Source organism: Podarcis erhardii, assembly GCF_964252035.2.
Source record: "Podarcis erhardii genome assembly, chromosome: 11".
Taxonomy (NCBI): Eukaryota; Metazoa; Chordata; class Lepidosauria; order Squamata; family Lacertidae; genus Podarcis; species Podarcis erhardii.
The window spans coordinates 53335134-53358551 of record NC_138501.1 but is presented as its reverse complement, the minus strand read 5'-3'; the positions used below and the strand labels follow the sequence as shown (position 1 = coordinate 53358551).

The 23418-nt window shown below is 47.2% G+C and overlaps 1 protein-coding gene across 3 annotated transcripts in view; it reads left to right on the top strand.

Annotated features, from left to right (window-relative positions):
* Positions 1-7778: 7778 nt before the first annotated feature.
* The window catches only part of SPMIP6 (sperm microtubule inner protein 6), a 30385-nt gene continuing 14745 nt past the window's right edge, over positions 7779-23418 (top strand). Inside the window, exons 1-3 of one of the 3 annotated variants that reach the window (XM_081881662.1) lie at positions 7779-8145; positions 20724-20871; positions 22956-23068. In XM_081881662.1, coding sequence (XP_081737788.1) covers positions 8011-8145; positions 20724-20871; positions 22956-23068 — 396 coding nt within the window. In that variant the 5' untranslated portion in view covers positions 7779-8010. Of the gene's footprint in view, positions 8146-19126; positions 19462-20723; positions 20872-22955; positions 23069-23418 lie in introns of those variants that run through there. The other 2 variants (XM_081881664.1, XM_081881663.1) reach the window with 2 other exon arrangements.

Here is a 23418-nt window from a genome sequence, read left to right as displayed (position 1 = left end):
AGCCAGATTGAAGTGGGTAGTATCTCTTGGCTCCACCTTGAGGGAAACCAGTGAGTCTGCTAATCAAAACAGCAGGAGTGGTTAGCTGCTTTCATCAAGAAACCACAGAAGCTGTTCCCAGTCAGTGGGTACAAGAAGCAGAAATTGCTGATACAAACAGTCCGTCTCTCCCAGGACACAAGGAATTGTATACAGCAAAGGCATTGCTAGAATTGAACAACTTTAGCTCAAACAATGGAACTTCTCATCTCCCCCATGTTGCCACCCCCCCCAATATGCTCTGCAGGTTCACCCAATCCTCCAGAGCATTTTTTGTGGCCGGGGGGACGTGATTGCAGTGGTAGATGCAAGGAGGAAAAGGAGTGGAATTCCTGTTACATGAGCAGAAGCAATTGCAGTCATGCAGCGACTTCATTGGATACAATCCCAGCATTCCAGCTTCCTGCAGCGATATTGGAATTGATTGCATACATAATGGCAGGTTGCAGCACAGAGACAAAAGAGAGAAGGCAGTATGTGCCCCAGTAGGTAGCTTGGCCAGAATGTCTTCTGTGGGTGGCCGGAATGGCGTCTCTGCATTCCTGCGGCCCATGCTGCTCTTGACCTCCCGGCAGTGCAGCCTCCTGAACACCTAGAGCAGCCTTTCTCAACCTGTGGGTCCCCAGATGTTGTTGAACTACAACTCCCATCACCCATACATAGCAAGGCCAGAGCTCAGGGATGGTGGGAATTGTAGTCCAACAACATCTGGGGACCCATAGGTTGAGAACTGCTGAGCTAGAGGGAAAGACAAAGAGGGACAGTGAACCCCCAGACCACAGGAAGTAAGAGAACAGAATAACCAGCAGGATCCTTGGGGTAGCCAGCACATGAGGAACATGAAAATTCCTCCTTTCTTGTGCGCACAACAAACTAAGTTGCAATATTCAGTTCTCTTGTATTTCAAGCTCCTTCTTGAGTCTATTGTTATTATTTTCTAAACCTTGCGGAAATGTGGCTACTCTTAATAGAGAATGAAATATGCCTTGTTGCATGTTACTAATTTTTGGACATGGCACTATACCTTTCAGGTCTCCTTTGCTTACCCCCTTCCTTCCCTCCCTCTCTTTCTTTCTTCCTTCCTTCCTTTCTTCCTTCCTTCTTTCTTTCCATCTGCCTGTGACTTTCTCTGATCCTTTTTGCTCTCAGCCTCTTTTCACACATACAACAGGACTGGAAGATTCACTCTGTTACACCCAAAGCATGGCTTGGCAGTCACTTGATACAGTGGTATCTTGGAAGTCTAACAGAATCCGTTCTGGAAGTCCGTTCGACTTCCAAAACATTTGGAAACCAAAGCGTGGCTCCTGCAGCCAGTTGGAAGCCATGGAAGCCCTGTCAGACGTTCTGGTTCCAAAGAACGTTTGCAAACCGGAACACTCAATTCCAGCTTTGTGGCGTTTGGGAGCCAAAACATCTGAGTACCAAGGTGTTTGAGATGCAAGGTACGACTGTATTGAGGACTCCTGTGGGTTTGCTTCATGTACATGAAGTTACATGTACACAGGTCATTTGGGAGCATGTAATTGTTTTTGTCTTGCACAAAGTATGTCAAAAGTGGCTTCTGAAAAGTGAAGCCACTTTGTAGGTTTTGCTCTACTGCATTCCAGCACCTTAGAGTCTCATGCAGAAGGATTCCATCTGCATAGCAGGCAGCTTCTTTCTGATTTGCCTCTATCAAGATTCAAGTAAGTCAGCAAATCATGGCCCTGTCTTGCATTCTGGGATCTGTAGTTTTTCACCAAGCCACTTCTCAGAGTCGGTGGCTGCTTCAGAGTCTGTGAATTGCAGTTTACAATTTCCTCTTTGCGTTCTTCATCAGCACTGCAATTCTTTTAATCCGTCAATAGCGAATCCCGCACTTGTTTGTGCCTGTAGGAGAGACCCAAGGGGTTCTTCCAGTGGTTATCTTTAAGGGAAAATGGAGCTTCGTTTTTCAACTTCATGATAGACGATTTGGCTGTGACACAGCTGTTTCCATAGCAACAAATTATGATCTAAGAAGTCGCCTGATATCAAGGGAGACCAAGATTATGATACAACTCATTAAAATTCATGCTGGAGACAGGCTGACGCTCTGGGAGAAATCTCACATGCGGAAGGGATGCTCAAGCTCACATGTCTGTGATTTCCATGTTACACATCCAGACATCTGATGCCTTCCTAAAGACGTCATCTTTTAGGGCCTCTGCAGACTCTAATAGGCCAATCTCTCTGGTCTCTTTGGTCCTTGGCTCCTTGTGAAAAAAGCACTGAGATTACTTTATCCATTTGCCACACACCTGAAACTTTTAAAAGAAACCCTAACCACTTTCTGCATCAGTTCCATCCCCTTTCATCACAACCTTAGCACACATGACCTTGTGGGGACTGCTCTGATCTGTGCTCAGAAAAATAGTGAACATCTCAAGGAAAACTTAACGCAAAGCAATGACATAAGTAGGGGTCGGTCAGTGAGGGAGGTTTCTGATCCCGCAGGAAGAGGGAGGGCTATAGCAGTACCCAAAATGCAGAAGTGGCATTGAGGGCACCCCTCAGCTGCATTGCTGGAGAATTGCATGTAAGCTTTTAAAAGTACTTGATCTTGCTGTGCCCTATTCAAAACTCACCGCTGGGGGAGCATTCAACCAGAGCATTGCCCTTTCCTCTTGGCTTGACAGGGTTGTACAGTGGTACCTTGGTACTCAAACGACTTGGCTCCCAAACAAATCAGCTCCTGAACGCCGCAAACCCGGAAGTGAGCGTTCAGGTTTGTGAACGTTTTTCAGAAGCTGGACGTCTGATGCAGCTTCCACGGCTTCCGCTTGGGTGCAGGAAGCTCCTGCAGCTGATCAGAAGCCGTGCCTTGGTTTCCAAGCGGTTTCGGGAATCGAACCGACTCCTGGAACGGATTAAGTTTGAGAACCAAGTTACCATTATACTTCAAAACAAGCAGTCTGGATGCAATCTTCCCTTGGCTTAAGGGATTCTGTCTCATCTTAGTTGATCTTTGAATCCTTGCCCTTATACACTACTAACTGCTTCTGTCTCCCTTTGGTTGCAGTCTCCGCTCTGTGTTGTTCTGTGTTCCTGTCCTATTGGAGGGAGGAACCAAACTCTTTTTCTCAACTTCTTCTGTAGTCGGGAGCAAGTGCCGATAGGTGACTGCTGAACCCTCTGCGGCTATTAACCAGGCAGGGAGACAGGTTGTCTGAGCACTCTCTCCCGTTGCGCTTCTTGTTCAGTGATGGCAGCTGTTCTCTGAAAACTCTTGGATCTGTCACGAGCACAGCCAGGAGTCTCTTCTCTGCCTGGCCGAGCCCACCAGTTCCAACTGGCATTTGAAGCAGCTCTGGCAAACTGGGAGATACTGTGACATGTCAGGGCACCCTTAAGTAAAGCTCTATGTTGTACGTAGGCAAGATCAGGGTCCCTCTCTTTATGTGCTGCAGTGAGGGCTTAGGTGAAAACACAAAATCGTAGGACGCCATGCCACATATCCCCCTCTGTTTCTAAACAAAAGTTTAGAGAGAACTAGAGGAGTTTCAGGCAAATAGGGGGTGGTTGAATGGCCACAAGAGCCGTACAAGTGTAATTTAGTTGTCACAGGTAAACCTTGGTATCTGTGTCCAGTGGTTAGTTCTAGACTCACAAGCCTTGTTAAATTGCACAAATCCATCGTTCACACGTTGATTTTTCACAGTTAATGTTTTCTTTCCCACTACCCAACCCAACCCAACCCCCAACAGTCCAGGTCTGTTCTGTTGAAATGGCCCTCCCAGTTGGCTCTTTCCTAACCTCACATTTCTGGCCCATTTCAGGGCCTGCCCTGAACACCCTGAAACAGCTGCCCCACACATTCCAAGAGAGGCACGCCACAGCGCAGTGATGTGTTGGAGGATTCTGGAGCGCAGTTCCTTCGTGGGTGCGCATAGAAACATGGCAGCCACACCAGCTGTTTGGGTGTCTTGTGCGTTTGGTGGTTGCCGTGGCTGCAAGTGGCTCTGTGGGACATAAAAAGTGGCTACAAATTGTTTTCCACTCCTCACCCCGGCCAATCCTTCACTCATGGTTGTTTCTTTTAACCTGTGTTGTAGCAATTATCTTTCTGGGAATTCTTTCGGAAGTCTTAGTTGATCTGTCTGTGGCTTTTGGGCAACCTGCACCCCACTACCAACGGCGGATGGGTAAGATCTGCCCTGACCTTTTTTTGCGCACACGACAATTCATTTGGGAGAAGTGGAGGGGTCCTGCCCATGGAAGAAGCTCGCAGGAAGCAGCTGTTTTCCTTTTTATCTATTTTGTGGAGGGCGAGGCGACCTTCGTTTTTCCGTTTTTACCTTTTTGCACTATCTGCTGAACCGCGCCTGCCCTCCACTCTGCTCCGTGGCAAAGTTATCAGGGCTGCTGCATCAGGACGTGATGCTGTTCTGGTACAGCGGACATGATCCAGTGCATGACTTCTGTGTTCTCCCTGTAATATGTGCCATGACTGATTGTGTGTAAACGTATTTGCAGAGGAAGTGGTGTCTTCGAGAGAAAGCAGTCTTAGAGGAAATGCGTCTTACGTGTGTCTGTGCTCCCAAACTGGAAAAACGTCTCTTTAAATGCCAATCCTTTCAGGAGTGTCACCTCCTCAGAACTGTGTTCTGTAGGGCCAGAGAACCTGGATGACTGGGCATCAATTGCTGAGACTCTTCCTGCAGGAGGAGCCCTTGACATACATTGCTGATCACGAGCCAAGCTTTGAATTCCCACCAACGTCTGGCTCTTGGGTGTGCCAGACAACCAAAAGTGACCAGCCTTTCCCAATCTCAGCTGGCTGGAGCTGATGGGGAATTGTAGTACAAAACATCAGGAGGGCACTAGCTTGGGCATAGCTGGTCTAAACTATTGATTGATTGGATATCCATGTTGGGTGTTAAAGCTTGGCTCTGTTTTCTGCAATGCTTTGGGAGACACCTATTGCCTTGCTGCCCTTTTAACCTTGCCACAGAAACAGGTTTAGGGTGGTGGAGTTGGGACTCTCTCATATTGGTTTATGCCCACTCATAGTAAGCCAGCCTCCGTCTTCTAGCAAATGTTTGTCTTGACTTTTGCTTTCTGATTCAAATGATGTAGCACAGTACTCATTTTCCCATCATGTAGAATACTGCCTTAAACAGATCCGTTCAGTTGTGTATTATTATTTTATTATTATTATTATTGTTGTTATGATTTACCAACAGGTTTATGCATTAATTTATTTTTGAAATGTGGTTTTTGGAAGACATGAAACATGTATAATATTTTTTTAACATTTCCATTGCAGTATTTATCATTGTTACTGGTTGTGTGTAGTGTAACAGAATTAATATTAAAAAAAGCATAGATATGAAACCTGCCTCTGCAGCTTCATTGGGTGTCTCTCAACCACTGGAGAAGAAGAGAAGAGGACAACTTTCTCCCTGTAATTCCAAAAATCTGTCAGCAAATAATATAAATACATTTTGCTTGCCTTTGAGCCTAAAACATGATGCCCAATTGCCCTTCCACATCCCTTGCTGTCATTAGTGCACAGCTTCTCCAGTACCTAACAAGTGTGTGACCTGCTCCTTTTAGCTCGCTCACCACTTTCTCAACTGCCCCATTTCAATCAAGTTCATTTTCTGCAGGACATACAACCTCCATATTGCTAGGCCATAGGTAATATTTATTGCAATGTAGACGGACCTTGCACATCTGTTAACAGAAGCTGTCCTGATCTTGAACATTCCATGACTAGCACCCTTTAGTAGTTAACACCAGGGAACTTGTGAGCTTGAGGGGCTTGCATGCAACAGCCTAGTTTTTAGCCCATGACAGATGTGCATTACAGACACACATTTAACCTGTCTCACAACACGGGTGTATGGTCTCTAAAGGAAGCTACATGGCAGAAGGTTCTCCAGGGGTGCTGTGTGGCAGAGCATTTGCAGGAACCTGGCCCTTCCACAAACAAATACCCCCACTCCATCCCATTGTACGCACTGCACAGAGATCAAAAATGGACTCGCGAGGCTGGAGTTTCCTACTTCCTGGCAAGCCTTGCAGTTCCTAGCTGCACCTATTCCATTTGCAAAGCAGCTGCCCTGAGCGGATCTCTGAAATCTAGTTAAGCTGTTGCCGCACTCTGTACAGGCCCAGTTCTTGAATCATGTTCAAAGCAGGCTTCTCTCTGCTTCCGATCCAGTCAATTGTGTCTTGTTTTTTCGCACATATTTCTGTAAAAAAATATGTATCCATGCCTCGTAGCAGAGATGGGAGTAGAAATAGGGACTCTCCTCTTCTTCCTCCCTCCCCACCCCAGTTAGCGGTTTGATATAAACCATTGATCCTCCCTCTTAAGGGCTGGTTCAGAAGATTCTTTTGCAGTGCTGTTATGTGAATATTCCAGCAGTGAGGGTCACTTGTGCGCCGATTCCACAGCAGGTAGCTAAAAACTTGCTTCAATCCGGATGTGGACTTCCAAGTGATGCTTGGTGTCATTGTGCAGATGATTTCAAATGGTGCGTTAAAGAACTTAAGGGCTCCTCGGTCAGAAGATGAGCAATAGCTGACAAATTTCCCTACAATAAAAATTGTTTGCTATTACTGATCATCTGTGATAGAAAGTGCAAGGGAGTGTGTTGTGCTCTACTGTGCACTTGTAGAGTACACCCGGGTAGGTGCGTGTCTGTACCCCGTGACAGCTTAAGTATACACCATAGGATATGCTTCTATGCTCTGCAATGTAGCAGCTGCTCTCAAGAGGTTCCTTTGCAGACGACTTGATGTAGAATCATAGAATCATAGAGTTGGAAGAGACCCCCAAGGGCCATCGAGTCCAACCCCCTGCCAAGCAGGAATCACCATCAGAGCACTCCTGACATATGGTTGCCAAGCCTCTGCTTAAAGACCTCCAAAGAAGGAGACTCCACCACACTCCTTGGCAGCAAATTCCACTGTCGAACAGCTCTTACTGTCAGGAAGTTCTTCCTAATGTTTAGGTGGAATCTTTTTTCTTGTAGTTTGGAACCATTGCTCCGTGTCCGCTTCTCTGGAGCAGCAGAAAACAACCTTTCTCCCTCCTCTATGTGACATCCTTTTATATATTTGAACATGGCTATCATATCACCCCTTAACCTCCTCTTCTCCAGGCTAAACATGTGCGAAGTTTAAAAAAAAATGCAAAAGCCCATTAGTTCCCACAAGAGGGAGCATTTTGCAAACTCAAGAGGCTCTGTGCTCGGAAGAGGAAGGGCTGTGCAGGTCCTTCCTCCAGCAAGTGGACACCACAGAGCGGCCTCCTCCCATCCATTACCTGCCACAGTCTTCTCCGTGACCTCACTTTTCTAGGTCTGCATGACCCAAGTGCTTTTGGATAGGGGATATTCCGCCACAGGTTTTGCTAGCATCTTGTCTGCCTATTAGGACAGTGACTTCAGAGCTTAAAAAGAGTAATAAACAGGAGAGCATGCAGTGTGCAGCTAGGAAGTAGATCACTTGCTAGGGAGGGAGGGAGGATTTCCAAGGCAGGACTCCTCCAGTGGGAGAGGGGACCTCCTGCTGCTTCCAGGGTGCAGCAAGGCGCAGATTCAAAGCGAGTCAGCCAGCACCCCTTGCCACAGAAACAGCCACTTCTCCTACTCAAAGCCGTTGGCCCTTATCCCCATCATGCCTGTCTGGGCCTTCTCCCCCCACTTCTGCAGCACTGACCCTGCCAACTGTGACATCACACGTGATGCAAGAGGCTGGCTGCTGGGAGGGGCTATGACCCTCAAGAAAAGCCACTCACCAATTTTGCCCCACCGGCATGAAGAGCCCCTCTCCCCTTCTGACCACTTACGGCAGCAACAGCAGGGGGGAGATCCGTGAACTCGATGAAGTTGAGGCTCAAGACGTCCCTTCTGATGAAGTGTACCCCACCAGTTGTCCCAGTGACTGTTGTGGTGACTCCCAAGTTCTTCAAGATCTGCCAGTCCCTGAGTCAAGATGTTCCTCTTTGCCAACAAAACCAAGACCCCCATCAGCACCTACACGGACTCCTACAGGGCTCCGAATACCATGAAGAAGGCCTACGATGAGGCTCCGTTGGCCCTGTGGAGTGAAAACAAGTTCCTGACGCAGGTACAACCCTTGGGGGGGCGGTTTGGTCTAAAGCAGCCTTTCTCAACCTGTGGGTCCCCAGATGTTGTTGGACTACAACTCCCAGCACCCCTAGCTAGCAAGGCCAGAGCTCAGGGATGATGGGAGTTGTAGTCCAACAACATCTGGGGACCCACAGGTTGAGAACCGCTGGAAAGGAAAGGGGAGGAGGAGGCATGACAGAGGTGTGTAAAGTTATGCATGGCACAAAGGAAACCGTCCCCGTCCCCCCTGTAACACTAGCAGCTCTCCAAGGAACGAGGGTCACAGGTGGCTCTGTGGTCTAAACCACTGAGCCTCTTGGGCTTGCTGATCGGAAGGTCATTGGTTCGAATCCCCGCGACGGGGTGAGCTCCCGTTGCTGAGTCCCTGCTCCTGCCAACCTAGCAGTCTGAAAGCATGTCAGCGCAAGTAGATAAATAGGTACCACTATGACGGGAAAGTAAATGATGTTTCTATGCACTTTGGCTTCCATCACGGTGTCCCGTTGCGCCAGAAGCGGTTTAGTGCTGCTGGCCGCATGACCCGGAAAGCTGTCTGTGGACGAACGCCAACTCCCTTGGCCTGAAAGCGAGATGAGCGCCACACCCCTTTGGCTGGACTTAACTGTCCAGGGGTCCTTTACCTTACCCTTACCTCTCCAAGGAAGCTGAGTGTTGCAAGATCCCAAAGAGACAAAAGGGATTGTCACACAGTGCATGATTAAAAGTAGAGATGGCCACCAACTTAGTTGGCTTTGAAAGAGGATCGGACAAGTTCATGGCAGAGAAGGCTCTGTTGTTGGCTATTAGCAGGATACCTCTGAATACCAGTTGCTGGAAACTACAGAAGGAGAAAGTGCTCTTGTGCTTCCGCTCTGCTTGCGTGCTTCTCATCTGAGCCTCTGCTTGGCTGCTGGAAGAAAGGGCACTGGACCCGAAGGGGCGCTGGCCTGATCCAGCAGGGCTCTTGGGTAAAACTTCCATGTGGCAATAGTGCCTCTGCACAAAGGGGGTCTAACAAGGCTTCCTGGCTGCAAGAGATTCAGGAGCCACACAGAGTTGCTGGGTCTCCCACCATGTCCAGCCATGTGCCCCAGGGAAACTTTGAACAGCAGGTTCCTTACCTTTGTCGCTATTTAAATTCATTTTGTGAGTTTGAGGTTGCAGCTAGCAATGGGGGGTTAAGGGGATGGAGCCAGAGGCCTTGCAGGGGGAAAAAGAGCTTTGAAGAGAGTTATAATGAGAAGGAAGGGAAATTGTGCATTAATAGCCTTTGAGAGGAGCAAGCTTCCCCCCGAGTTTTGGGACAAGGTGGGCTCCACACGCAACCTGAGCTTATGAATAAGGCACTCGTCATTAATTTTATTTGTATCCTGCTTTTCCACAAAAAGAATAGTGCTCAACATGGCTTAAGGGACGCGGGTGGCACTGTGGGTTAAACCACAGAGCCTAGGACTTGCCGATCAGAAGGTCGGCAGTTCAAATCCCTGCGACGGGGTGAGCTCCTGTTGCTCGGTCCCTGCTCCTGCCAACCTAGCAGTTCGAAAGCACGTCAAAGTGCAAGTACAGTGGTACCTTGGGTTAAATACTTAATTCGTTCCAGAGGGCCGTTCTTAACTAATGAGGCCTCCTGCTGCCGTTGTGCCGCCAGAGCACGATTTCTGTTCTCATCCTGAAGCAAAGTTCTTAACCTGAAGCACTATTTCTGGGTTAGCGGAGTCTGTAACCTGAAGTGTATGTAACCTGAAGCATATGTAACCCGAGGTACCACTGTAGATAAATAGGTACTGCTCCGGCGGGAAGGTAAACGGCGTTTCCGTGCGCTGCTCTGGTTCGCCAGAAGCGGCTTAGTCCTGCTGGCCACATGACCCGGAAGCTGTACGCCGGCTCCCTCGGCCAATAAAGCGAGATGAGCGCCGCAACCCCAGAGTCGGCCACGACTGGACCTCATGGTCAGGGGTCCCTTTACCTTTACCAACATGGCTTATAACAGGAGTGCACCAACTACTGGAAAAAGAATTTCATAAGAACATAATAGCAAATATCACAACATTAAAAATCCTCAACGTTTTGGTACTATAAATGTATCAAGCTTGCATTATCAACGTTCTGTGGCTTCCTGGTTTTTGGTCTGTCGTTGGGAAAGCGGCGCCCTCTGCTGTGTAGATGGCGCACAGGCAGTAAAAATTAAGTCGATCTCCGAGGCGAAGCTCATTCAGAAAAGTGGTTTCTGTCCAAGGCTCTGTCCCTAAGCTAGTTTCCCAGCCTGCATACTGCCAAACCACCATCACCCCCCACTTGTGGTACACGATGCAGTGCTCCCCCCCCCCAATGTTTGCTAGGTTTTCATCGAGCAACACCTGCCTTCCCACTAGTACTTATTTATTTCGTTTAGTTATTACATTGATATCACAGCTTTCTAGATCATGCCAGAGCCCTACTCCCAGAGCCAGCACCTAGGAAGGCATGAGCCATGCCACCCTGCCCAGTTCCTCCCAGTTCCGCCGCTAGCCTCAGTGGGGTGGTCCAGGTCAAGCAATGCTGTTCCAGCAACCGTGCACTTGGCTTCAGTCTTGTTTACTAGGTCCTCCCACAGGGCCTTGCAGAGCCAGGCAGAGGCCCAGGCCAGGTAGATAATGTGCCCCCCCTTTTTTTATCCTGGGGATAACTGAAGTCTTATAAATAAGTAAGTATATAACATATTTTTTTTATAATGTATTATAATTTTAAATACATTTTACAATAAATACATTATTCTTTTTAAAATGTATTATACAATTTTTAATAGTTCAATAATGTATTTAAAAATCTATTTTTAAGTAGACAACTTTGACTATTATTTATAATTAAATTATAATTATAATTAAAGCTTCTCCGTCTTCTTATTCTACTCTTAAAAAAGATGTATGCTTGTGAGAAAGCCACTATTGCTCATGAGCCACTATTTCTTTAAAAAAACACACCAAATTTTATCCTCATTGAGCTATATGTACTCCTCAGGTGTAAGTAATATTCTTGGCCTAGTCAACAAAATTTTAAACAAATGGCCACATCTCCATCAATTTTTCATCATTTTCAAAAAAAAAAAAAAAATTAGTGATAAGATAGCCAACACACTTATCTTTGAGGTACGTGTGGTTTTAATTTTTGGCAAACAAGATTTCAAACAAAAACTCACCAACGTTTAACAGCATGAAAAACATGGTCCAGCATCACGTTCACGGCGTGCTGGCTGATGGAGCCTTGGTCGCCTCCACCTACCCGGCGCCCGTTCCGCGCTCCTCTGCGGAGCCGATCGCAGGCCCCACTCCAGACGCCAGGAAGCTTTTCTCTTGCGCTGCCAGCCAGGGCCCCAGGGAATCCACCCACCACCACCGCCGCCGCCTTTGCGCCTCCACATTCGCCTCAGTGCATCCCCTGCGATTGTGAATATGCTGACCGAGGCAGCAAGTGCAATGTAAAGTATTGCACTTGGGCAAAAAAAATGAGAGGCACAAATACAAGATGGGTGACACCTGGCTTGAGAGCAGTACATGTGAAAGGGATCTAGGAGTCTTGGTTGACCACAAACTTGACATGAGCCAAGAGTGTGACGCGGCAGCTAAAAAAGCCAATGCAATTCTGGGCTGCATCAATAGGAGTATAGCATCTAGATCAAGGGAAGTAATAGTGCCACTGTATTCTGCTCTGGTCAGACCTCACCTGGAGTACTGTGTCCAGTTCTGGGCACCACAGGTCAAGAAGGACACTGACAAACTGGAACGTGTCCAGAGGAGGGCAACCAAAATGGTCAAAGGCCTGGAAACAATGCCTTATGAGGAACGGCTAAGGGAGCTGGGCATGTTTAGCCTGGAGAAGAGGAGGTTAAGGGGTGATATGATAGCCATGTTCAAATATATAAAAGGATGTCACATAGAGGAGGGAGAAAGGTTGTTTTCTGCTGCTCCAGAGAAGCGGACACGGAGCAATGGATCCAAACTACAAGAAAGAAGATTCCACCTAAACATTAGGAAGAACTTCCTGACAGTAAGAGCTGTTAGACAGTGGAATTTGCTGCCAAGGAGTGTGGTGGAGTCTCCTTCTTTGGAGGTCTTTAAGCAGAGACTTGACAACCATATGTCAGGAGTGCTCTGATGGTGTTTCCTGCTTGGCAGGGGGTTGGACTCGGTGGCCCTTGTGGTCTCTTCCAACTCTATGATTCTATGAGGCCCCCTTTGGAATCGGAGGCCCGGGCCAAGTAGCCCATATGCCCCCCCCCCTCTGTCTGGGCCTGTCCTCCCAAACCCATTGCGCGTGTATTCTTTACTCGTAGATGCCTTAGGCAGTTACTGCATGCAGTTACTGTATGTTTTGCTCTATAAGACACACTTTCCCCCTCCTAAAAAGTAAGGGGAAATGTGTGTGCGTCTTCTGGAGCAAATGCAGGCTGCGCAGCTATCGCTGAAGCCAGGAGAGGAAGAGGGATTGGTGCGCACTGATCCCTCTTGCTCTTCTGGCTTCAAGGATAGCCATGCAAAGCTTCTTGAGCGCAGTGGGAGCGCTTCTGCCTCTTCGCTCAGGAGGCTTTGCGTTGAGGCTTCCCGCTTGCTGTCCTGGCTTCTGGCTTAGCCACGCACAGCTTCTTCCGGGCAGGGGGAGCCTTCATCCCGCTGCCCGGGAGAGGCTGCACATGGCTATCCCAGAAGCCAGAACAGCAAGAGGCTATCCCAGGAGCCAGATCCCTCTTGCTGTACTGGCTTCTGGGATTCAGAATATTTTTTTCTTGTTTTCCTCCTCCAAAATGTAGTTGCATCTTATGGTCTGGTGCGTCTTATAGAGCAAAAAGTACGGTATTTCACAACAACCCTGTAAGGTAGGCCGTAGAATCACAGAACCGAAGAGTTGGAAGGGACTCAAAGGGTCCAATCGCAGGAGTGGGTTGTACTGGGCAGCCAACAAGCTAGATATTTTATATATATTTTTGTATATCCTCCCCTTTCTCCAATCTCGAGCCCAGGGCGGCATAGCATCAATCACAGGTGGGGAACCTCAGGACATCTTAGGCCTGACAGGGGTCCCAATTTGATATGCAGGGCTGTTTCCTTCCTGCTACGCTCTCCTCCTTGCGGGTAAAGCTGCCTGCTTCTTCCTTTGCAAGTCCAGCTTGAATTTTGCACTGTTTAAATCTTCTACCCAATGCCAGCTGCGCTGCCAGAGTCAGGCCCACTCAAGAGTTCCCGAGTTCAGCTGACAGCAGCTGAAAGGAGCACAGCATGCATTATGTCATAAACAAAGACCATAGCGCTATAACTTGTCGGATAAGTATCGAATTCAAACCACACAATTAATTTAAAAACCGTTAATGGCAACGACAACCCACATAACTGCAACCCCAGTGTGGTGCAGTAGTTAAAGTTTCAGACTAGGACCCGAAGATATAAATGCAATTAACAAACTAGCCCCAAAGACTGCAGATTTCATGACCCAAATGCCTCAAAAACTGCAACCATGCTATGCTTAAAATAGCAACCATGGGGGCATTTTTCATAGTTTGTGTGAGTTGGCATTTGTTTATTTGCTTAGTTTATACACTGCCTTCCATTTGTGAAGGGCTATTAAAAAAATAACAACAGTAAAACAATTCAAAACTCCACTCAGCCACAAGATGTTGCACAGAAATGTCATAAAACAAAGGCAGCCACGAAATTATGCAGCAGAAATAACATTTGCCTGTCCGCATTTTAGTTTTCTGAATGCATTATGGTGCCAAACAAGCCCAGAAAGATGGGGTGGACGAAGGGGCATACATTAATGTGGTTAAAGTTTGTACGTATTTCAAAACTGGGAGGGGAAAACTATGAATAACAACTGCTCCGTGTAGCAGTAACTGGGAAGGGTGGTGAGCTGACTCCCGTGCCTTGCAGACTTGGCCTTGAATCCAGCTCCCTGCTGCGGTTTTTAAACAAAATGAAACAAGCTGAACTCCTTATCTTCATCAGCAGATGTCCACAGACAAATAAGGTGGATGCGCTGAATTATCTTAGCTGCGGAACTTGTTTCTTGTGACTGTGCGCTATATAGTCAGTTGACTCAATGCTGGACAGAGTAAGGAAATAACTTCCACAGCGGTTTAAATTTTTAAGGAACCTTTGACCTTAAAAGCATGCTCACGTCCTTCGACCCCGCCAAATTTGGGAAGCAGTGGTCTAGTAGGTCTTCCAAACAACAGGTTTCCTGCCTAGAAATATAACAGTCCAGACCAGTCTCATAGCTCTGTGACTGAGAGCACAGGCAGGAGGCTAATAGGTCATTTTAGCAAGGCTGTCTCATAGGGGGAGCTGTGCTCTGGGGGCTGATCCATAAAATATATAATTAATTATTTACTGTTCGTTTCATAAAATTTATACACCACCCCTTGGTTGTAAAACACACACACACACAAACCCTCAAAACATTTTACAGAAAGAATGAAACAACAAAATTATAAATAAGAAAACTTAACAACAATAATGGAAAACTTGCGAAAAGCTAAAACAACAGTAGGCTAAAAAACAGATTAAAAATTGCATCAACTTCCTAAACTTCTGGGGAGGCTCGTCTAAGCTAGGTTGTTTTTAGCAGGCACCAAAAAAGAGAAAGAAAAAGTTCAGTGGAGGTCACTAGCTGAAATCAATAGGCAGGGAGTTCCAAAGGATACATGCTGCCCAATAAAAGATCAAGTTCTTCCAAATGCCAAATGGGAATTATTTCACCAATCGAAGTGATGGCAGGCATACACAGGGTAAGGCGATCTCATATCTTAGGCTTAGGACTTAGGGCCCTCGCACTTACGGGACTGCCTCTCTGGTCTGCCCCGCAGAGGACCTTAAGGTCCATGAATAACCATAGTTTAGAGGTCCCAGGCCCTAAGGAAGTCAGACTATCCTCCACCAGGGCCAGGGCCTTCTCAGTGATGGCTCCGACTTGGTGGAATGCTCTGTCCCAGGAGACCAGGGCCCTGCAGGATTTAACCTCCTTCCATCAGGCCTGTAAGACAGAGCTATTCCGCCTGGCCTTTAATTTTAATTCAGCCTGATCTTTTATTTCCCTTCTCTTCCCTCCCCCTCCCTTTTTATGAAGATCACCCGCTCTGAGACCCCGCAGCTAATTCTCCCCTGGTCTCCTGGCTGGTCCAAGTAGGATCAATTCAGCCAGCTAGCCCTGGGGATTATCTAATTGATTCTTTATTTTTTATTTTTGAATTTTATTGTTATTCATGTTTTTATACCGTATTTTATGCTGTTTTCATAATTGTCTTAAAGTGTTTTAAATTTGTTGTTAGCCGCCCTGAGCCTGGTTTTTGAACCAGGAAGCTTGGGATATAAATAAAAATGTATTATTATTATTATTATTATTATTATTATTATTATTTCTGCATCTTTTTGAGTGAAGAAGGAGGTGCGCCTCCAATTTTAACTGAGGGAACAGGGACACCTTGCTTCAAGTACCAGAAGTTTAGGAGACATTGTGATAGGGCAGGTGTCACCAACACGGTGCCCTTCAGCTCTCTCCCTGACGCTTGCAAATGCTCTGAGACGCACACGGACCAGTCACTCCTTCCAACCTTAGGTCCTGAAGTGCTGAGGGTGGTTGCCAGATCACCAGCAACTTCCCTTTCTGGAGCTGAAGGAGCAAGGTGGAAAAAGACCAACGCTCTTTCCTCCTTCCTCTCGCAGCTCTGTGTGCTCCCCAAGGCTCCGATTAATTCTGTTGGGTCTGGCTTTCACCCAGACGGCTTGGGAAAGCGAAGCATTAGTAAAGGCTCTCTCTTGCGTGGCGAGTTCCCGCACGCCCCCCCCATTGGAATAAAGACACATGACACAATTATTAAGGTTAATGGGCTAAAAAAAGTCCACAACTTTATTGGTTACAGGTGATGAGGGGTATTGGCTTAGGCATTGGTCCTGTCTATATCCAGGTTCAGCACAAAAAAATTCCTTCCAGTAGCACCTTAAAGACCAACTAAGTCAGTTCTTGGTATGAGCTTTCGTGTGCATGCACACTTCTTCAGATACTTCTTCTTCAGATACTTCTTCAGGTATCTGAAGAAGTGTGCATGCACACGAAAGCTCATACCAAGAACTGACTTAGTTGGTCTTTAAGGTGCTACTGGAAGGAATTTTTTTGTTTTGACTATGGCAGACCAACACGGCTACCTATCTGTAACAGGTTCAGCACGTCTGATTGAAGTCCGGGAAGGGTTAACCAGCAGTAGGGGAAGTCCTAGGGATGCGGGTGGCGCTGTGGGCTAAACCCCAGAGCCTAGGACTTGCCGATCAGAAGGTCGGCAGTTCGAATCCCCACGACGGGGTGAGCTCCCGTTGCTCGGTCCCTGCTCCTGCCAACCTAGCAGTTCGAAAGCATGTCAAAGTGCAAGTAGATAAATAGGTACCGCTCCGACGGGAAGGTAAACGGCGTTTCCGTGCGCTGCTCTGGTTCACCAGAAGCGGCTTAGTCATGCTGGCCACATGACCCGGAAGCTGTACGCCGGCTCCCTCGGCCAATAAAGTGAGATGAGCGCCGCAACCCCAGAGTCGGCCACGACTGGACCTAATGGTCAGGGGTCCCTTTACCTTTACCTTTAGGGGGAGTCCTGCTGATGCACATCAACTAGGAACTCCCCCGGGGTCACCGATAGGGGGCGTGTCTTGGGCCCTCACCTCCATAGGCTTCGGACAGGGCCACGCCCCCCGGAATCCTTTATTGGACCTCCCCTCTTCCATCTACAGAGCAATACCAATGCCTAACCGCCAATACCCAGAAAGTTGTGACGATTTGCTACGAGGTGGGCAAAAATCAAGTGGCTGGTGCCAATTTGCCAAGTGGAAAAATTCCTACCGGGCCCCTCAATGGCGACCGACCAAGGTCCATAGCAAGGTCAAGGAACGAAAACCTTATAGGGCGGGAGAGTGGGAAACAGGAACAGCTGGAGGCGGCAAAAGAGGGATATCCCCAGGCACGCCTGCGTTAATTAGGGCAGGCCACGCCCCCAGAGCCAGCCGATTGGCTGGCCAGGGGATGACGCGGCCGGGGATTCCCCCAATCGCGCTGTGCCGTGACGCCCGCAATCCCACCTCCTCTGCAGGATGGAAGTGGTTTTGCGAGGGTATCTTGGGGAGAGGAACATAACCCTGCTGGATCAGACCCATGGCCCAACTTGTGCAGCATCGTCTGTGGGAATCTCATAAGCAGGATCCAAGCACAAGGGCAACTCTCCCCTCTTGTGGTTTCCAGCAAATGGTACAGTGGTGCCTCGCAAGAGGAAATTAATCCGTTCCGTGAGGCTCTTCGTCTAGCGGTTTTTTCGTCTTGCGAAGCAAGCCCATTGACAGCTTAGCGGATTAACGCTATTAGCTGTTTAGCAGCTTTTAGCGGATCAGCTGATAAGCGGCTTAGGGTTTAGGAAAAGGGGGGGAGGGGAAAAAACCCGCAGGAACTTGCAAGACATTTCGTCTTGCGAAGCAAGCCCATAGGGAAATTCGTTTTGCGAAGCGCCTCCAAAACGGAAAACCCTTTCGTCTAGCGGGTTTTCCGTCTTGCGAGGCGTTCGTCTTGCGGGGCACCACTGTATTCAGAAGCATTGCTGGGGATGCAGAGCAGAGCCACCCTGGCTACTAGCCATGAGTAGTAGTAGTAGTAGTAGTAATAATAATAATAATAATAATAATAATATAATTTATTTATACCCCGCCCTCCCCAGGCTCAGGGCGGCTAACACCAAATATAAAAACAATTGATTGAAATACAGCTTAAAAAACAAGATTAAAATACAACATTATAACATTAAAATGCAGCCTCATTTCAGTGGAAACTTAATCAAAAACATTTGGAGGGATGAAAACGTCAAGTCTTCACCAAGGCTAACTATCCAGACTGGTCCTGTATGGGCCAGAAAAAAGCCAGGGAAGTCCCCAAATAGGAGTTCCATCACAGAAGGAGAAGGGGAGTAGCCCTCTCTTCCCCCATGAATTTGTCTAATCCTCTTTTAAGGCCATCTAGTTTGGTGGCCATCACTGCTTCCAGTGGGAGGGAGTTCCATAGGTTAACTCTGCGCTGGGTGAAGAAGTGCTGTATGCCCTAAATCTTCCAACATTCACCTTCACAGAATATCCACAGGTCCTAGCATTATGAAGGAGGGAGGAAAAGTCTTCTCTATCAACTTTCTCCATGCCATGCATGAGTTTATAATCTGTTGTGTCCCCTCACCCTTGCCTCTTACTCCACTGAGAAGTAATTCAAAAAGTCTAGCTTAAATATATCTCTCTGAAACTATACTATTGCATCCAACTTAAATACTAGGCAAAGCAGCTTTTAAAAAAACTGCTTCCCAACCCAGCTGGCCCTTGTAGCTAAGAAATGGCATGTGGGTTTTGCTTTTTCCTCCTCCCTCCCCATGCATGGTTCTTTCTGTGTCATGCTTTTTAGATCACAAACCTAAGGTGTGTTTTTTTTATTAGCATTATTGATCTGAAAGCCACGGTAGGACCTTTTTCATACGACATGCAGGGTTTATGTATAAATAAACAACGTGCAATCAAGTCAGCTGGCAGAAGTCTGAAACGAATTGGAAAGGCTGGATATAGCTTGTTGGACCTGCGTTGTGTGAAAATGAGGTGCAAAAGTGTATTGTATTAAGTGAGCATTTCGTACAAAACCGCAGGAGGGGTTGGACTGCATGCCTCTTGGGGACCCTAGAATTTGATGGTTCTGGGATGCAAGACTCAGTGGACACTTGGCCCAATCTAAGCAGGGGGACGGTGGCGGTTCTTGTTATGCATTTACACTCCAGGGGAAAATCTCTCCTTGTTCTCGAGCCCTTTGACACAGTCCCCATGCCTGACACCCCCACCATTTTTTTAGCTCACCTGTATTATGCCCCCCTCCCTGACTATGACATCACAGCTGATGCAAACAGGGTCAGTGTCAGGGAGGGAGGCTGTGAGTTTGGAGAGCCATTAGCAGGTTGTAGTTTGTTACTAGAGTGCAAAGCGTCCCCTTTCTATTTTCTTACCTTAAACTCGCACCGAGCAGTTTAGTGGACCCTTTAGTTTAGCTTGGCGTACGGGGAGGAAAAAGCCCTTTTGCTAGAAAACCCTGAGCGTAGCGGAGAGTTTAGTTTAGGTCCCCAGGCGGAAATCTTCAGGGAAGGCCAACCTGTGGCGAGATGTTCATCTTTGCGCATAAGACAGACACCCCCATCAGCACCTACAGGGACTCCTACCGCGTGCCATGCCGCACCGACAACTCCTACAAGGAGCCCAATCTCAGTATGGGCGACATGAGCCACGTTGTGTCCAAGGTAAATCTTGACGTGTGTCCGGAGTCAAGGGGGTGGGGAGGACACAAAGGGACTTTTCGAAGAAGAGTTGCTTTTCTAAAGAATTTGGGACCAGTTTACGGAGGAAGATCCGTATGTGATCAACCACTTTGATCAGCTTGTTGAATGGTCTCTTTAAATTTGAAGGTTCATTATTCTTCCGCAAGATGTGTATTTCTTTAAGGGCCATAGCAAATAACGTGACCCAGTTTTACAGCTGTGAAGCAGTATAGCAGGTGCTGTTAAGTTGTGTTAATTAAGCTGTGTCAGCAATTGGGCATAGTATATCAAGAGCTGCACCTAGCTCTCTCAGTACCCTGGTGGATGGGTCATGCTTAGTGATATATTATAATTAATGTAAAAGGAGTTTTTGTTTTCATTACTAAAACCTAGCTAAAGTTATTTTGTGTTCCTTGTAATGTGTGGTTTCCCCAGCACGCCTTCTGCAGTGCAACTAGTCTGCAAATAGCCAACACAGTGACCTGCCACTACTAGAGTTGCCTAATAATAATAATAATAATAATAATAATAATAATAATAATAATTTTTATTTATACCACGCCCTTCCCGGTTCAAAAAACAGGCTCAGGGCAGCTAACAAATTTAAAACACCTAATTGTAAAAGCAGCATAAAATACAGTATAAAAAGATGAATAACAATAAAATTCAAAGTTCAGAAATCAGTTTAGGGGAAATCCATCTAATAAGCATTAGATGATCCCCAGGGCTAGCTGGCTGAATTGGTCCTACTTGGGCCAGCGAGGAGGCCAGGGGAGAATTAGCTGTGGGATCCCAGAGCGGGTGATCTTCATAAAAAGGGGAGGGGGAGGGAAGAGAAGGGAAATAAAAGATCAGGCTGAATTCAAATTAAAGGCCAGGTGGAATAGCTCTGCCTTACAGGCCCGGCGGAAGGAGGTTAAATCCTGCAGGGCCCTGGTCTCATGGGACAGAGCATTCCACCAGGTCGGAGCCATCACTGAAAAGGCCCTGGCCCTGGTGGAGGATAGTCTGACTTCCTTAGGGCCCAGGACCTATAAACTATTGTTATTCATGGGCCTTAAGGTTATCAGGCTCCTAATAGCCCCTAGCCAACTTGGCTGATGGGCCAGGATGGTTGTGAGTTCAGCAACAACCCCCGGAGAGGTCTTCAGCCCGGGAGGAGGTAAGTTGCCCAGGGCCACCAGATCACCAACACCCCCCAAACAGGGCAACCGAGGGTTCATGAGTCTTTTTTCTGCCTTTAGGGCTTGAGCGTGCCCAGAATCGACCACCCGATAGACCAAAACCGCCTGGAGAATATGGTGAAGAAGGCAGTGCAGGAATACACCTATAAAAACTGCATAGACCCAACAGCTTACCGGCCGTACAAATACTGGGTGACCAGGGAGGAAGGTATGTTTCACTTACTTGTGTGTAAGGGGTTGCTTCCATAGATATATTTGTTAAATTTTCTGTTTTACAATTCAGAATATACATTGAAACAACCTTAAAATGTCAATGACTTCCCTTTTTGCATAGTGTAAATCCCTGCATATTTTATGTTAACTAAACCGTTCAGTATTCCATTATTTCTTCCATCAAAACTTATTTACACTGTTGAATTGATCTTAATGCTGCCGACGTTTTCAAGTGTACACAATTCCCTCCCCCATATATTCAAGAAACATTTTCCAATCTTCTTTAAATGAATGTTCTTCTTGTTTTCTTATTCTGTAAGTTAGATCTGCAAGCTACACATATTCCATCAGTTTAAGTTGCCATTCTTCTTTGGTTGGGACCTCGCTTATTTCCATTTTGGGGCTAACAAAACACGGGCCGCCATAGTGGCATACACAAATAACCCTTTTTGACACCTGGGAAGCCTTTAGGGGTCACTTCTAGCTCTACAATTCTATGATTCTATGACTTATTAAAAAATATTTATTGACGCTTTTGAATTCTTGTGCTGGAGGAGACTCTGGAGAGTCCCATGGACTGCAAGAAGATCAAACCTCTCCATTCTGAAGGAAATCAGCCCTGAGTGCTCACTGGAAGGACAGATCCTGAAGCTGAGGCTCCAATGCTTTGGCCACCTCATGAAAAGAGAAGACTCCCGGGGAAAAACCCTGATGTTGGGAAAGATGGAGGGCACAAGGAGAAGGGGACGACAGAGGACGCGATGGTTGGACAGTGTTCTCGAAGCGACCAGCATGAGTTTGACCAAACTGCGGGAGGCAGTGGAAGACAGGAGTGCCTGGCGTGCTCTGGTCCAGGGGGTCACGAAGAGGCGGACACAACTAAACAACAACAACAACAACAATTTCATTTTTAAAAATGTCAAAGCAATTTACAATTATGTATGCATAGAACCATACAGCTGAAATCCATATTTGAAAAGGTTAAAAGCAGGCATTGATTAGGCATACGAGTTACCAGAAAAGAGATTCTGACTTGTAACTTGAACCCATTGGTAATCCAGCCTTGAGGTTTGGAAGGCATGGACTGCAGTGCTCTCAGGCTATTCCTGTCCAGGAACGGCCATCGTTGGTGAACCAGACAGAGCTGGTAAACCAGCCTGTGATCCCCATTGACTCTTATTCCCAGGCATTTCCTGCCCCTGACAGTAGAGATGGAACATAATTTTCTATAGGTTAAGGTAAAGGGACCCCTGACCATTAGGTCCAGTCATGGCCGACTCTGGGGTTGCGGCGCTCATCTCGCTTTATTGTCTGAGGGAGCTGGCATTCAGCTTCCGGGTCATGTGGCCAGCATGACTAAGCCGCTTCCAGCAAACCAGAGCAGTGCATGGAAACGCCATTTACCTTCCTGATGGAGCTGTTCCTATTTATCTACTTGCACTTTGACGTGCTTTCAAACTGCTAGGTTGGCAGGAGCTGGGACCGAGCAACGGGAGCTCACCCCGTCACAGGGATTCGAACCGCCTACCTTCTGATCGGCAAGTCCTAGGCTCTGTGGTTTAACCAACAGAGCCACCTGGGTCCCATAATTTTCTATAAGAGGCATTAAAAAAAGAAAAAGTACCTGCTGAGAGAGGCAGCAGTTTTTATGCACTTAATTTCACATGTCCTGAATCATTCACCTACATTGGATGTCCCTGTTGAGTTCCAGCATCATTGAGAGAGAGAGACGTTTTTCTCCATCTGCTCTCTCCATGCAATATGGAATTTTTACATGCTCCTATCACCTCTTTAAACAGAGAAGTCCCCAAAGCTGTGACATTTCCTCCTGGGGAAGTTGCCGAAACCACTCAATCATTTTGGTGGCCCTTTTCTGACCCTTTTCCAAATCTACAGCATCCGTTCTTAGGTGAGGCGACCAGAACTGCCCACGGTACGGCCAACGCAGTGGCGCCATAGATTTGTATAGCAAATGCTTTGGTCCTCAGTGGCGCGTTCCTTCCTCTTTTTTTGCCCCCTCTGGGCTTTTCATCCTCAACCCTGGTTGCAAAACTCTCCCATCTCCTTTTTAAATCGCAGAGAGGTTCAACCCGGTCTTCATCGGTGACAACAGGTACGCAACGTGGAGAACGGGGCCCTACAACAGCGCGGCGTGGAATCGATACACCACATACCTTCCACGGATCCCTCGGGTAAGCCTCGTGACTCCGCGGAGATCCGGGGTGGGGTGAAGGTCCGAAAGGAGGCCCCTGCTGTGGACAGGAACTGCCCCTGCACACCTGGTAGCAGAGCGGCAGAGGGCCGGGCTGCAGCGAAGTCGCTCTTAAGCAAGGCGACTCTTAAGCAAGTAATATCCAAGGAAATCGCATAAACAGAAACTCTGGAAGTCACAAAATATGCACTCTTAATGGATTCTCTAGAAAGCATAAAACCAAATAAATATGTCTTATGACCACTGCTCCATAGCAATTGTTGTTATACCGTATTTTTCGCTCCATCAGACGCACCTGACCATAAGACACAGCTAGTTTTTAGAGGGGGA